This window comes from Malania oleifera, chromosome 2 (genome assembly GCF_029873635.1).
Source record: "Malania oleifera isolate guangnan ecotype guangnan chromosome 2, ASM2987363v1, whole genome shotgun sequence".
Classification (NCBI taxonomy): domain Eukaryota; kingdom Viridiplantae; phylum Streptophyta; class Magnoliopsida; order Santalales; family Ximeniaceae; genus Malania; species Malania oleifera.
Genome location: NC_080418.1, coordinates 78,561,309 through 78,574,240, shown reverse-complemented (window position 1 = coordinate 78,574,240; position 12,932 = coordinate 78,561,309). Strand labels below are relative to the sequence as shown.

Here is a 12,932-nt window from a genome sequence, read left to right as displayed (position 1 = left end):
GAGGTTCGGGTGGCTGAACCATGGTTCGGTCGCCCGAATAGACACAGGAATAAAAGGTACTTAAATAGGTTTGGTCGCTCATGTCATGTTTCGGCAACTCGAATAAAAGTCAGTAGCCTTTGTTCGTAAGTTTGGGTGCCCGGTCATAGGGTCGGTCGTCCGAACTCATGTGTTCGGTCGCCCGAAGCTCTTTTTGAACTATATCTCTTGGTAGCTCGAGTTGGTGGAATGTCCCTTTCGAAGGGTTCGGGCACCCATGGATAGTACACACAAAATGGTTCAATCGCTCGAGAGCCCAAGTCGACTGTTGACTCTTCAACAGTTTGGGCGCTCGAGGAGTTTTGAACTCCTGGGATTTAGTCACCCAAGCTCTCTCAAATTCCTTTGAAATATTCAATTTAAGCACATTTTTAACACTCTTGTATTTGGTATGATATATGTGAGAGTGTTGGGACCTAGAGTCATACTAGTGTCTTATTGATGCCGTTTTGAGATAGTTCCCAAAATTTGGCGTTGGTCGACCGAAGGGTGCCCTAAGGTCATTCGGTCCCTATGGTCATTTTACAGTCATTTTGAGCTTACAAAATTTACATGTATGACATGCAGAGACTATTATAGACCAATATAAATTATTACAGACCCAAATAATATAAATTACAACTTGAAACGAATCTTTAGGGTCTTCATGCTTTGCTTTCATGTGCCATTACTTGATCTACTAAAATGAACCTGCACATACACTTGAAAGCCATCAAATACCTGAGTATTTGTCATTATCAAAACAGGGTGTGACTTATAAGGTCAAATGAATCTGCACATACACTTGAAAGCCATCAAATACCTGAGTATTTGTCATTATCAAAACAGGGTGTGACTTATAAGGTCAACCACTTTATAATATAAAAAATAATCAAATAAAATTTTTATAGTTAGCTATATAAAATTTGTAAATAGTTATGGAATGTTATTGATGATATCTAATTAATTATTTTTATTTGTAATAACTATTACTTTTATTTATTATTATATAAATTTAGTGTTGTTAGAGGTTACAAAATTTATTACTGTAATTATTAACATTGATTACAAAAATTATTACTTCATACTCATTAGCAGTTGAAAAAAATAAAATTATAAAAAATTTACAATAATAATTAATTTATTTATGAATATTTTTAAAATATTAATTGTTACAATTATTATTTCACAAATTCATTCAATTAAAATCATTAAAAAATTATTAATTCAATTATTAGTAATGACTACATAAGTTATTCATTCAATTATTATTAATAACTAGAGAAATTATTAATTTTATTATTATTATTATTATTATAATTATTAGGAATTACAAAAATATTAATTGAAATTTATGTATATTTTTATTTCAATCATATTTAAATTTATATGATTATTTTAATTTAAAAGGGCATAAAATGAATGATTTAATTCAAACAATTTTTTTGGATATTAAAATTTATGATAAGACAGTAATTGAAAATAATAAAATTGATTTTTAGTTTTTTTGTAATAGTAAAAAGTAGATAACAAAAATAGAAAATTAGCAAATAAATAAATGTGTTTTTATTATCTATTTCTTTGTAATACAAAAACAGACACAGAAAAAAAAAGAAAATAAAAGAGAAACAAAAACAAACACACCCTTAAGGGTTGTTTAGTATTACTGGGAAAAATTAGAGAAACGAAAACTAGAAATGAAAATAAAAATAATAAAAAAAAAGAAACTAAAAACCTAAAACCAACAACTTATTTGGTTAACATTTATAAACTAATATAAATTAAAAATTTAACTAAAAAAATTCTCATTTTCATCTTTAAATTAAAATATTATTAAAATATGATCAAAATGATAAAATTGTGAATAATACACATTAAAAAAATTACTATGATAAAAAAAATTTGTTCTAATTATTTTGCTTAATTGTTCTACTTTTAAAATATACTTTACATTAAAAATTTTTTTAGACATGACAATTGAAAAATAATAAAAATATTTTTTAATTGGCTTTATTATTATTTTTTAAAATTTATATATATATTTATTTTAATTGTATTTAAATTTATATGATTATTTAATTTTGAATTTAATTTAAAAGTATATAAAATGAATAATTTAATTTAAAAAAATTATTTCTATATATTAAAATTTTTGACAAGTCCAAAAAATCATAAAATCTGATTTTAAATTTTTTGATAAATAGTTAAAAATCAGCAGCAAGAATAGGAAATTAATAATAAAAATAAATATATTTTTATAATCTATTTTTTGATTGTGAAGAAATAAATATATATATATATATATATATATTTTTTTTTTTGGCGAATGGTTTGACTTTGGTCAAAACACCGAGAAAGTAGGTGAGGCTGCACCGTTGGGTACGCATTGTTGCATTACAGGAACAGTTAATTATCAGCCCCAGCTATGAGCTGAGGAAGTACCGTGAACCTTTTTCACGGGTTAGCGTTTCACGCTGCTCTCTCTCTCTCTCTCAAAACGGAGTACATGGCTTGTGCAGTGGGAGGAGGAGGAAGCATGTGTCGGTCGTCGTTCCACAAACACTTCTCTTCTCAACCTCAAGTCCTTCTCCCCAGAACTGAAACTGGTACGCGATTAACATTCCGTCAATTTTCATTTTCTTATCAATCATGCCATTTGAAGACCTGAAATTGGGCCACGCCTCTGTCTCACATTCTCTGAAGTCTCAAATTCTGATTCTAGAATTTCGGACGGTTTCTGGTAGAGTTTTGCATAATTACATATTAGCTTTGATAAAAGATAGCCTCTTTCCTATATACGCAAATGTGGCGAATGGACAGTCAAAACCAAGGGATTGAATACAAAGTCATTGATTAATATTTAGTGTTAATGGAATTCACAATGCAGACTTGGAAGCTAAGCATGGATTCAATTTCTTCAAAATATATAATTTAAACTTTAGCGCGTGAAATTCCAGTCCTTAAAAAACTAAATTAATTAAATTTAATTTAGATTGATATCATGTATTTGTATATAACGACGTAAATATGTTTGGAACAGGAGGCATTTATGTGATAGTGGCGATGAAGGTGCCTGGAAGAGAAGGATTCTCTGCTTTTCCAAACTTAAGCAGGTTTTAATCTTCTAATACCAAATTCCCTCTTCTCTCTCTCTCTCTCTCTCCCCTTGTGGTTCTGTTTTTAATTTTGATAGCATTTTTTGAACGCATAAGATATTGTAAATATCTGTGTACAAACGCACATGTGTGTATCTGTTTGCTTGTGCATACGGAGGAGAGTTTCCTTTTTGAGAATATATACTTTTCTGCTTAATTAAAAATTTGACATCATATTTTGTTTGTTGTGTAATAGATGTTCTTGCTCTCTTGTAGTTGATTCTATTTAATATGCCCCCTTTTTTTGTTTCATACTTTTTCTATCACTGGCTGTTTTGAAGTCAAGATTTTATATTTTATATTTTTTATTCAGGAGGAGAATTAGTATCAAGCTACAGAAAGCAAATACAGCAGATAATTATGTGAAGAAAGCTAGTTTGTTTGCAAGTAAGAAGGAAAGAATTAAGCTGCAGAATTATGCTGACGTTTCTGGGGGCAAGGCACATCACATAAGTGAATTCCTTACTCACCAATCTGGAGTTGAAACAGTCTTGAACAAAAGCGCCTTGCAAAATTTTCAAACCCTTGATTCAAATATATACAGGTCTTCTCTTCTTCTTGCTCTAATTAGCTATTTGATTGGTCTGTATATACGTATATGTATGTATGTATGCTTGTGTATATAGTATATATCTACAATTATGTAGGCCATGAGGAGCTATGGTCTACTTTTTTTCACTTACCAATTGATCTTGGATAATTTTTTTGGTCACCATAAATATACATTCTAAGTAGAGAAATTGCTTTGAAAATTTTTTAGATATTTTTAAAAATTTTGACCCCATAAATCACATCATACCATGACATATTAAAGTCTTCTATAGCATATTCGATAATAAATGATCTTATGTGTGTGCACATACCACTAGTGTGCTATTGCCACTGTCACCTTGTATAATTTTTATGAAATTCTCCCAAGAAATCTTTTTTCTTTTAGCAACGAAAGGGAATTAATTAAAAGAGAAGAGAGAAAGTGAAAACTAAAGAGAATGAGGGTCCCCGTGGATATGCCAAGAAAGATAAAGACAAATGAAAACTAGAAAGAAATTAGGACAATTTGTTCAAAAGAATTTTTTTAAGACCCCTTCCATCATTGCTTATGGAGCACTGTAAATTTTCCAATTCTTCCTGCTCCTTTTTTTCTTGCTCTTTCCAAATTTAATCTTATCTCTTCATCTTCATGGGTAGTCAATGTCAAACCCTTTTTATTCAAAAGATATATGGCCTTGATATCCTCTTCATTATTCTTTGCTTCAATGAAATAGAGGTTGGTAAAATACTATCCTCGTTAGTATCAATATCTTCCACATAGCTTGACCACAAGCATCTCCTCATCATTAGTAGAAATGGGTTCAACTTCCATGTCTACAATAGGAGTCTTGGGTACATGAACAACATAATTAACAGAATAATTCAAATTATAATAGTTGACATCGACTTTCATTTGGGGCAACATGGCGAAAAACGAAATGGAGGAATGGAAAAAGACAAAAGCAGAGTTCCCACTTTATATTTTGAGGGAAAATAAAGAAAACCCCAATGGTCTATGGACAGAGATATAGGTACAGAAATTTGATTATGCGTAAGGAAGGTGTTAGGCAACTCACAAGGTTTGTTCTAGGAATGTTGACTGGTTAAATGTTTATCCTAAAAGAAAATAAATTTTGAAGGAGGATTTTAGAAGATGAGTTGAGGAGATGTGCCTTGCATTACCTAATCACAATACCAATGATGGTGTATTTTGAAACTGAGGAGTGACCAAAGAGCCATCATTGTAAATCTATGAAGCTTTTAAGAAGTTTTTTTAAAAATAAATAAAAAATAAAATAAAAAAAAAGTAAAAAAAAAATAAAAATAAATAAATAAAGGGGATTTACACCCATTGGTCATTTGGTGGAGGTATTGTCCTTCCTCAAGGATCCCCTATACACTACCTTCTAATGTAATTCAAGAGGGAATTTGAATCCCAAGAAACCTTTTAACTATCTCATAAGGGTGGCCTTAGGTACCTTATCTTTTTGAAACTTTGAAAACAGTATAAAAAAATAAGTTTGCAAATTGTACAGTGAATGTTTTCGAAAGGAAAGTATATTTAAGCAAACTAGATTTAGGAAATAATGATTTTGATATTTGGGAATGATTTGAGATGATAGAGTACTAGGGAATTTGCATAGGCCATAAAGTCAAGAAGATAACCTTTTGATCTATGAGAGAAGAAATGGTGGATCAAGTATGGAGAGGTTTTTGGTGGAAACAGATTATCCCTTCAGGAAACCTGATGTAGGACAAGAATAGATGAAGAGATGTTCATGCAACCTAATCCTAGAGATGATAGGACTATGTGAACATTGAAAGAAATGATGTGAGATTCAAGGGTAAAGAGCAAATTGCGGGTATTATTGATTTTTTTTTTAGAAAAAAAATTTGAACTTCTTTTTTTTTATTATTTATTATTATTATTTTTTTATAAATATTGAAAAATGCCAACAAAAAAGAAAAATTCAAGAAAATTCCAATTTTTTTTTTCTTTTTTCGTTACATTTGCAAAGACTATTGCTTGATAACTCCTATTTATTATTAATATTTTTGTTTTATAGGGATGTGATTGTTAGTGTTTACTATTACTCTTTTTAGTACTATTTTAGTAAAATAATCCCTTTGTTTTATCTTTGTTATATTGTTACATTTATTTATTTATTTTTAAAATATAAAAAATAAAAAATTCCAATAAATGCATAAAGAACCCAAAGAAATTGAAACTCAGGAAAAATTCCAAAAAATAGGGAAAATTGCTTGATTGAATCTTTGGCAATTTTGAGATGTTTTAATGGTTTGCAATGCTCTTTAGGTTCTTTGAATGCCTATAATTTGCTGTCATACACTTGAATCTCAAGCTGTTTCTTTCAATTTTTGTATTCTCTTGTCATCTCTAGAATTAGGTTAGAATTCGGGGATGCAGAACTCTTCATCAACTCTTGTCTTGCATGGGGGATCCTAGAGGGGGTATTTTGTTTCCACAAAAAACCTCTTCATACTTAATCCACTGTTTCTCCTATGACAAATTAAAAAATTAGTTTCTTGATATTATGGCCAATGATGCATCCCTAGTACCCTATGATCTTAAATCATTTCCCAATATCTTCATTATTTCCCAATTCTAGTTTTCTCAACTATCCATTCGTTTTTCAAAAGATTTAAGATCCCAATTTGCAAACTTATTTTTTATCATGTTCTCAAAATTTCAGAAAACTATGATACCTGAGGCCACCCCGATAAGAAATAGTTAAGGGGATTTGAAGTCCTCTTGAATTCTATTAGATGGTAGAGAGTAGAGATTAATCCTTCTACTTAGGAGATCTTCGGGGAAGGATTGAAACTAAAGATGTAATCCCAAGAAGTGGGTGAATTGAGTATTTTAAAATTATTTAGCGGAATTTCAATTCATTTTAAGCCTTTAAAATTAATCCAACTACAGCCTCACACCAATAACAACGACAAAATACTAATCAGCAAACGTACTATACCAATCAACAATCCTAGATATATATATGAAGCTGCAAATACAATCCAAATTTAAACTTTAGTTAATTCAGTATTCAGTTCTGAATTTCGGCAACAATCAAGAATTTTCTCAAGGCACAAATTCAGTAATACAAGTTAAGTTATCTTGATGCTTATGCTTCAATTGAATGATCAATCACAATGACTTAACCTCAGCCAATTACACCTGAATTTAGATATCAGTTCTTGTCTGATTTTTCATCCAACAACATAATCCAACAACATACACGCAGATTATAAGTTGCAAAAATTAAAGAGATAGGGAAGAAGAGCGAACACCAGATTTTTTACAAGGTTCGGATTACCGCCTACGTCTTTGCCTTAAGCAACTTGCTGTGAGGATTTCCTTTACCACTTCGTTGAACAGGTGAAGCAACCCTCTCTCCGTTGGTAGGTGGAGACCTCTCTCTAACGAGAACACCCTCTTGCTAGGCAATGATTCAAGAACCCTAAACCGTCAAAAATTGCAAAACAGCAATACAAATTCGTACAAGAAAATAACTCTCAGCAGAGCAGAATTTGTACAAGTTTAAAGCACAATATACTTCAGATAATCAATATCAGATTGAAGCTCACAAGTAATCTAAAGAATTTTGATTGTAGGATGAAGATTTAATAAAAATGAATCAGAATTTCAGCTAGGGATTTCAGCAAAAGCTCATAACAGATTTTTCAGAGTATAACGAGAGTATAACATGAATTTGAATTGTATGTGTGAGTATTAATTTCCCTCGTTTGCAAAAAAATAAACTTTTTATAGAGTAGGAAACTTTCTTACCGTTTTCCCAAAGTTTGGAAACTCAAACGTTCGAATTTAGAAAGAAAATGTGCGCTGTTAGAAGTTTAAAACATAGACTTCAGTCGCCTGATCCATGAGGTCAGTCGCTTGAACTTATTCAAAATAGTGCAATAGAATAGGCAGTAGCAGTTTAGTCGCCTAATCCTATTCTGTTTCTTATTAACACTGGCAGTAGCATATCAGTCGCCTGACCACTATACTACTTAGTGTTTTTCACATTTTGACTCCAAAACTTGTTTTTATTTACTTTGAAAAGTATTTTAGACCTTATAGAAATATTTTCCATGTTCTAAATCAGGTTGCTAACTCCAGAATGAATCCTAAGAGCTTCAAATACAATATTGACCTTAGAAGTACTTGCATGAGACTTCAAAAATATAGATGCTAATCAATTCCTAAGTCTTCATGTCGCTTCAATAATTGTCCAAGCTTTGATCAACTCTTTAATATGCTTCATATCCCTCATGACTTGTAGCTTTAAGTCTAAGCTTCATTTAACCCCTTCAAGTAGAATCACTTTACTTTGTCAAATAATTAATTCTTGAAACTTAACTTGAAAGCATATTTAGTAAACTTAATTTATTATCATCAAAACGATATGAAGCCTTGTTAGGCCAACGAGGATGAAATCTCTGCTGGATAAACAATGAGGGTAAATCTTTTTGGTTTTTTGTTTCGAAACTTCTTAAAGGTTTCATAGCTTTATGATGATGGTTCTTTAGCTAGCCCTCAGTCCCAAAATTGTACCATCATTAGTGTTGTGGTTAGGGCACACTGGGCACATCTCCTCACTTCATTTTCTAAAATCCCCAGTCAGAATTCCCTTTCTTTTAGAGTAAATAATAAATGGCAATCGTTCCTAGAACGGATGTCTTGAGGTGCCTAACAACTTCCTTGTGCATAATTAGACTCTTGAACCCATTTCTCTGTCTGCAAACCATTAGAGTTTTCTTTGTTTTTCCCTTCTCAAAAGTTAAATTGGCAACTTCGCTCGTCTTTCTTCCTCTCCTCCTAATTCATTTTTTGCCAAGTCGTCCTAGACCAAATTTGGCATCGACAATAAGCATATTGTGCTTGAACTTTACCTGTTGATTAGCCATCATCACACGCAAAATCATTGTCAAATTCACTCTCCTTTTCTGACTTGTTTCCACATTTTTATCTACAATCCTGTTGCAGTCATCCCAATTCTTGTCCATGGACCCAAACACAAAATCAAGCTCTTACTTGACAAGCAACAAGCCCCCCATCATCATTTCTTTTAAGAGATTCTTTAGTATTCTACTCGAGAGCACTGTTTTGTTTCTAGAAAATTTTATCTCAATACTAGACGTGATCACCTATATTTGAGCATCCAACCCAAACAGTTTTCAAATCCCAAGTAGCCATTTGGTGATCTTCTTCAGCAAGATACTCTTGATTTTTCTTTTTTAACCTGAGAACAACATTGTTGGAGCACATCCTTATAGCTTTTTGATTTGCCTCTTGATCTGCATGTCATTCATTGTTATATCTTAAATAAGAAAAAAATAAGGGTTCGTTTAGAAAATAAATGAGGGTTTGTTTGGTTAAGGATCTAAAAAAAGATTTGCATATTGTTGTTTTTGAAAATGAAAACAAAGGATTGTGTCAATGTATTTTTTATACTCAAAAATGCATTTGATGTGTGGCTTTCGCAATTGTTCCTAGAAATTGAAATGGTGGAATTGTGTTTGGTTAAGGTTGATTCAAGTGGCAATTTGTTGATAAAATACGGTTATTCTTCATACCTCATGTTTTCATTGTATGTGGAAAAACTGTTTCCAAAAATGGGAAACACTTTAAAATCAAATTTTGAAAATTTTTATGTTTCTAGAGGTGTTTTTGGATATGTTTTTGAAAACAATTTTTTGAAAACTCTTAACCAAATGCGAGTTTTATATACTCCTTGTATCCCACATTTCTGGGTATAGAAAACTGTCTCCAAAACATTAACCAAAGGCCATAAAGGATTGTTTAGTATCACCTTTGTATTTGGTTTTCTGTGTCACTGTAAAGTGAAAGAAAACTAGTTTTGGCAATGTGTTTGCTTGTGCTTCTAGTTTTCTGTTTCTGTTTTCGCAAAAATTGAAAACCAAATTTATGGTTTTCAATTGTGTGGCAATATGATGTTGCAGTTATTTAATATCCAAAGTTTACTTTTGTGTATTGAATAATTCACTTTGTAAAATAAATGACCGTGTGAAATTAAAATATAATTAAAATGAAAATATCCATAAAATTTTTAAATTTTAAATGATTGACCATTTCTTAATTGTTATGGGATTGTTCTTCGAACACTAACAACTGAGTTTAAAAATATAATAATTAAATAAAATTATTATAAGTAATTTCTTTTTTTTATTATAATATATATATATATATATATATTTGTTTTCTCATTTCACTCATATTTTCTAATTGTTAATTGATTCAAGGAAGATGGACATGAGTCCAATTAGGTTTTTAATTTTGTTTGTTTTAGGCTTAACCAAATATATTGCTAGTTTTTAGTTTTTAGCTTTTTCTGGTCCTCAATTTTTGTTTTTGGTTTCTTTCATAAATTTTGACAATGATACCGAACAACCCTTTAAAAGCAATGAGTGTGGGCTTAAACTATTAAGAACCAATGCTACTGCATTGTGTTGCAAAAATAATTTGGGGATAAGAAGAGTTCATCAACTCTTTAGGAAGTAATTTGGTTAGTTGTCCTATTTGTGCCATCTATAATCGTCATGCTAACAAAAATTGTTTAACATCTTTTGGGGCCTGATTAGTCAAAGATTCAATGCTGGTGTAAGAAGGGCCAGCATCTTTATACTTGGCTAGTGTTTTTGTTCATCTCACTGGTAGGGATATTGTGCTGGTCTAATGTATGATCCGGAAAATATATATATATATATATATATATATTTTTGAGTATTAAAATATTTATTTTGCAAGCTACAATAGAAATTTTTGAGTGGCTTCAGTTGGAAGTGGTATGTTTTTTCTTTTATTTGACCAAGGGTATTGGAATTGGATTTTGCTAGGTCATAGTATGATGCCACATGACTCGGACACAGTCTCTCTGTTCGTAACTAAAGTTCTTTATGGGTATAGACTATTGAAACTTGGTGGCATTTGACATGTATGTGTTGTCTGTGGCTTTTATACTTTGTTTTTCTTAAGCAAAGAGGGAAGAAGGAGAAACATGAAGGGGCAGTACAACAGGAGATCGTCGACGAATGCCCTGTGTTCGTTGACGAGTAGGCAGCAAGGACTCGTTGACGAGTGTCCTGTGTTTGTTGACGAGAAGATCTCGAATGGCCTAAAAGTTCAGAGATCTTGAGATACCGAGAGCGGTTTTAAAGGTTCGTTGACGAGTGGTCAGAATCGTTGACAAGTTGTCTTCTTGGTCTCGTCGATGAATCCCTGTTCTCGTCGACAAGCAGTTCTGGGCTGCGAGCAAATTTTTGAAATTTGAATTTGGACGTTATGGTGGTTGGGCAATTGGAGGGAAACCTCAGAATAACTTTTATATATTGTATTTTTGAGTGTATTTGAAGTAGTAGATCATTGTAAAACTGGGGTATTGTGGTGATTTCACATTGTAGTGAATATTGAATGCCATTTGCTTTCATTCTTGTGTTATTAGTTGTTGTTCTCTCATTTATATTGGTTAATTGTTGTTGAGACTTGGAGTTCCTTTTGTTTCCACATCTTCCGCTGTGTGTGTGTCCTATACTCAATTTTACAACAAATTGGTATTAGAGTGATTGTTGTTATGGCATCGGGATCGTTTTCTGCAAGATTTGACGTCAAATTTGATGGAACCGGAAACTTTGGTTTATGGCAGAGGAGAGTGAAGGACATTCTTGTGCAAGAAGGAATGGCTAAGGCTCTACTTGATAATCAACCAGAAGGAATGGATGAGGTAACATGGGTAGATTTGAAAGCAAAGGCTACGTATACAATACACTTGTGTTTGGCCGACGAAGTTCTTTATCGGGTGATGGAGGAGGATTCTCCAGTGGCTATCTGGCGAAAGTTAGAAAGTCAGTACATGTCTAAATCTCTCAATAACAAACTTTTTCTTAAGCAGCGTTTATATTGGCTTAAGATGGTTGAAGGATCAATTCTGGACCAACACATCAATGCTTTTAATCAAATCATAAGATATTTGATGAGGGTTGATGGTAAGTTTGATGAGGATGATAAGGCTTTGTTGCTGTTAAATTCTCTACCCTCGACTCATACCTACGGAAATCTTGTGACCACTCTTACGTGGAAAGAAACTCTTGATTTAGAAGAGGTAACAAGTGCCTTGTAAGATATGTGATGAAGGAGAAGGACTTTTGGTAAAAGGTAGTAATAAGTGAGGCAAAGGAAAGTTTAATAATGGGTTTAGTTAGAAATCCTGAAAACAATCCAAGAAGAAGAAGGAAAACCGGTGTTATAAATGCAGTAAAAAGGGGCATGTGAAACCGGAGTGTCTGGATTGGAAGAAGGGAAATGCCGAAAAGCATGAGGGGATTTCAAAATCTGTGAATGATGTTCAAAAAGAAGATTTAACGTGTAGTGATGGTGATGTTCTATCAGTTTCAGCGGGGTTGGATAATCTATCGGACTCTTGGATACTTGACTTGGCATGTTTTTATCACATGACTCTGAATAAGGGATGGTTCAGCACTTACAGGTTAGTGAATTCTGGATCAGTTCTTATGGGTAATGATGCTTCTTGTAAGATCATTGGCATAGGAAATGTAAAGATCAAGATGTTTGATAGTGCTGTAAGAACATTTTGCAATGTAAGACATATACCTGAGTTGAGAAAAAGTTTGATATCTCTTGACACTTTGGATTGTAATAGCTTCAATTACAAGTCCAAAGGTGGAGTCTTGACGATATGGAAAGGTAATCTAACTGTAATGAAAGGGTAGAAATTGGATGAGAATATTGCAGGGAACTACCATTGTAGGTGGAGTTGCAGCCGTGGATGCTGAATCAGATGAGAACGTTTTGTGGCATATGCGCCTTGGGCATACGGGGGAACATGACATGAAGGAACTACACAAGAGGAAACTCTTGAAGGGCTTGAAATCATGTTAGTTGGAATTTTGTAGGATATGTGTTCTTGGAAAACAAAACAGGGTAAAGTTCATATCAGCTACTCACAAGACGAAAGGTATTCTTGACTTTGTGTATTTAGATGTTTGGGGTCCAGTTAGAGTTGCATTGAAGGGTGGACATGTGTATTATGTGACTTTTATTGATGATTACTCACGGAAGGTCTGGGTATACTTCATACGTCAAAAATCATATATGTTTGCCAGGTTTAAGATTTGGAAGGCTGAAGTAGAGAACCAGACGGGGAGGAGAATCAAATACTTGAGGTCAGA

General features: G+C 32.4%; 1 protein-coding gene across 10 annotated transcripts in view; it reads left to right on the top strand.

Annotated features, from left to right (window-relative positions):
- Positions 1 to 2,403: 2,403 nt before the first annotated feature.
- Positions 2,404 to 12,932, top strand: part of LOC131149174 (uncharacterized) — a 47,990-nt gene continuing 37,461 nt past the window's right edge. For 8 of the 10 annotated variants that reach the window (XR_009135160.1, XM_058099353.1, XM_058099351.1 and 5 more), the window contains exons 1-3: positions 2,432 to 2,624; positions 3,059 to 3,131; positions 3,487 to 3,717. Coding sequence is in view for 8 of the 10 variants with exons in the window: in XM_058099353.1 (XP_057955336.1) it covers positions 2,525 to 2,624; positions 3,059 to 3,131; positions 3,487 to 3,717 (404 nt within the window). In the remaining 2 variants the exon portion in view is untranslated. Of the gene's footprint in view, positions 2,625 to 3,058; positions 3,132 to 3,486; positions 3,718 to 12,932 lie in introns of all 10 variants that reach the window. The other 2 variants (XR_009135159.1, XM_058099352.1) reach the window with 1 other exon arrangement.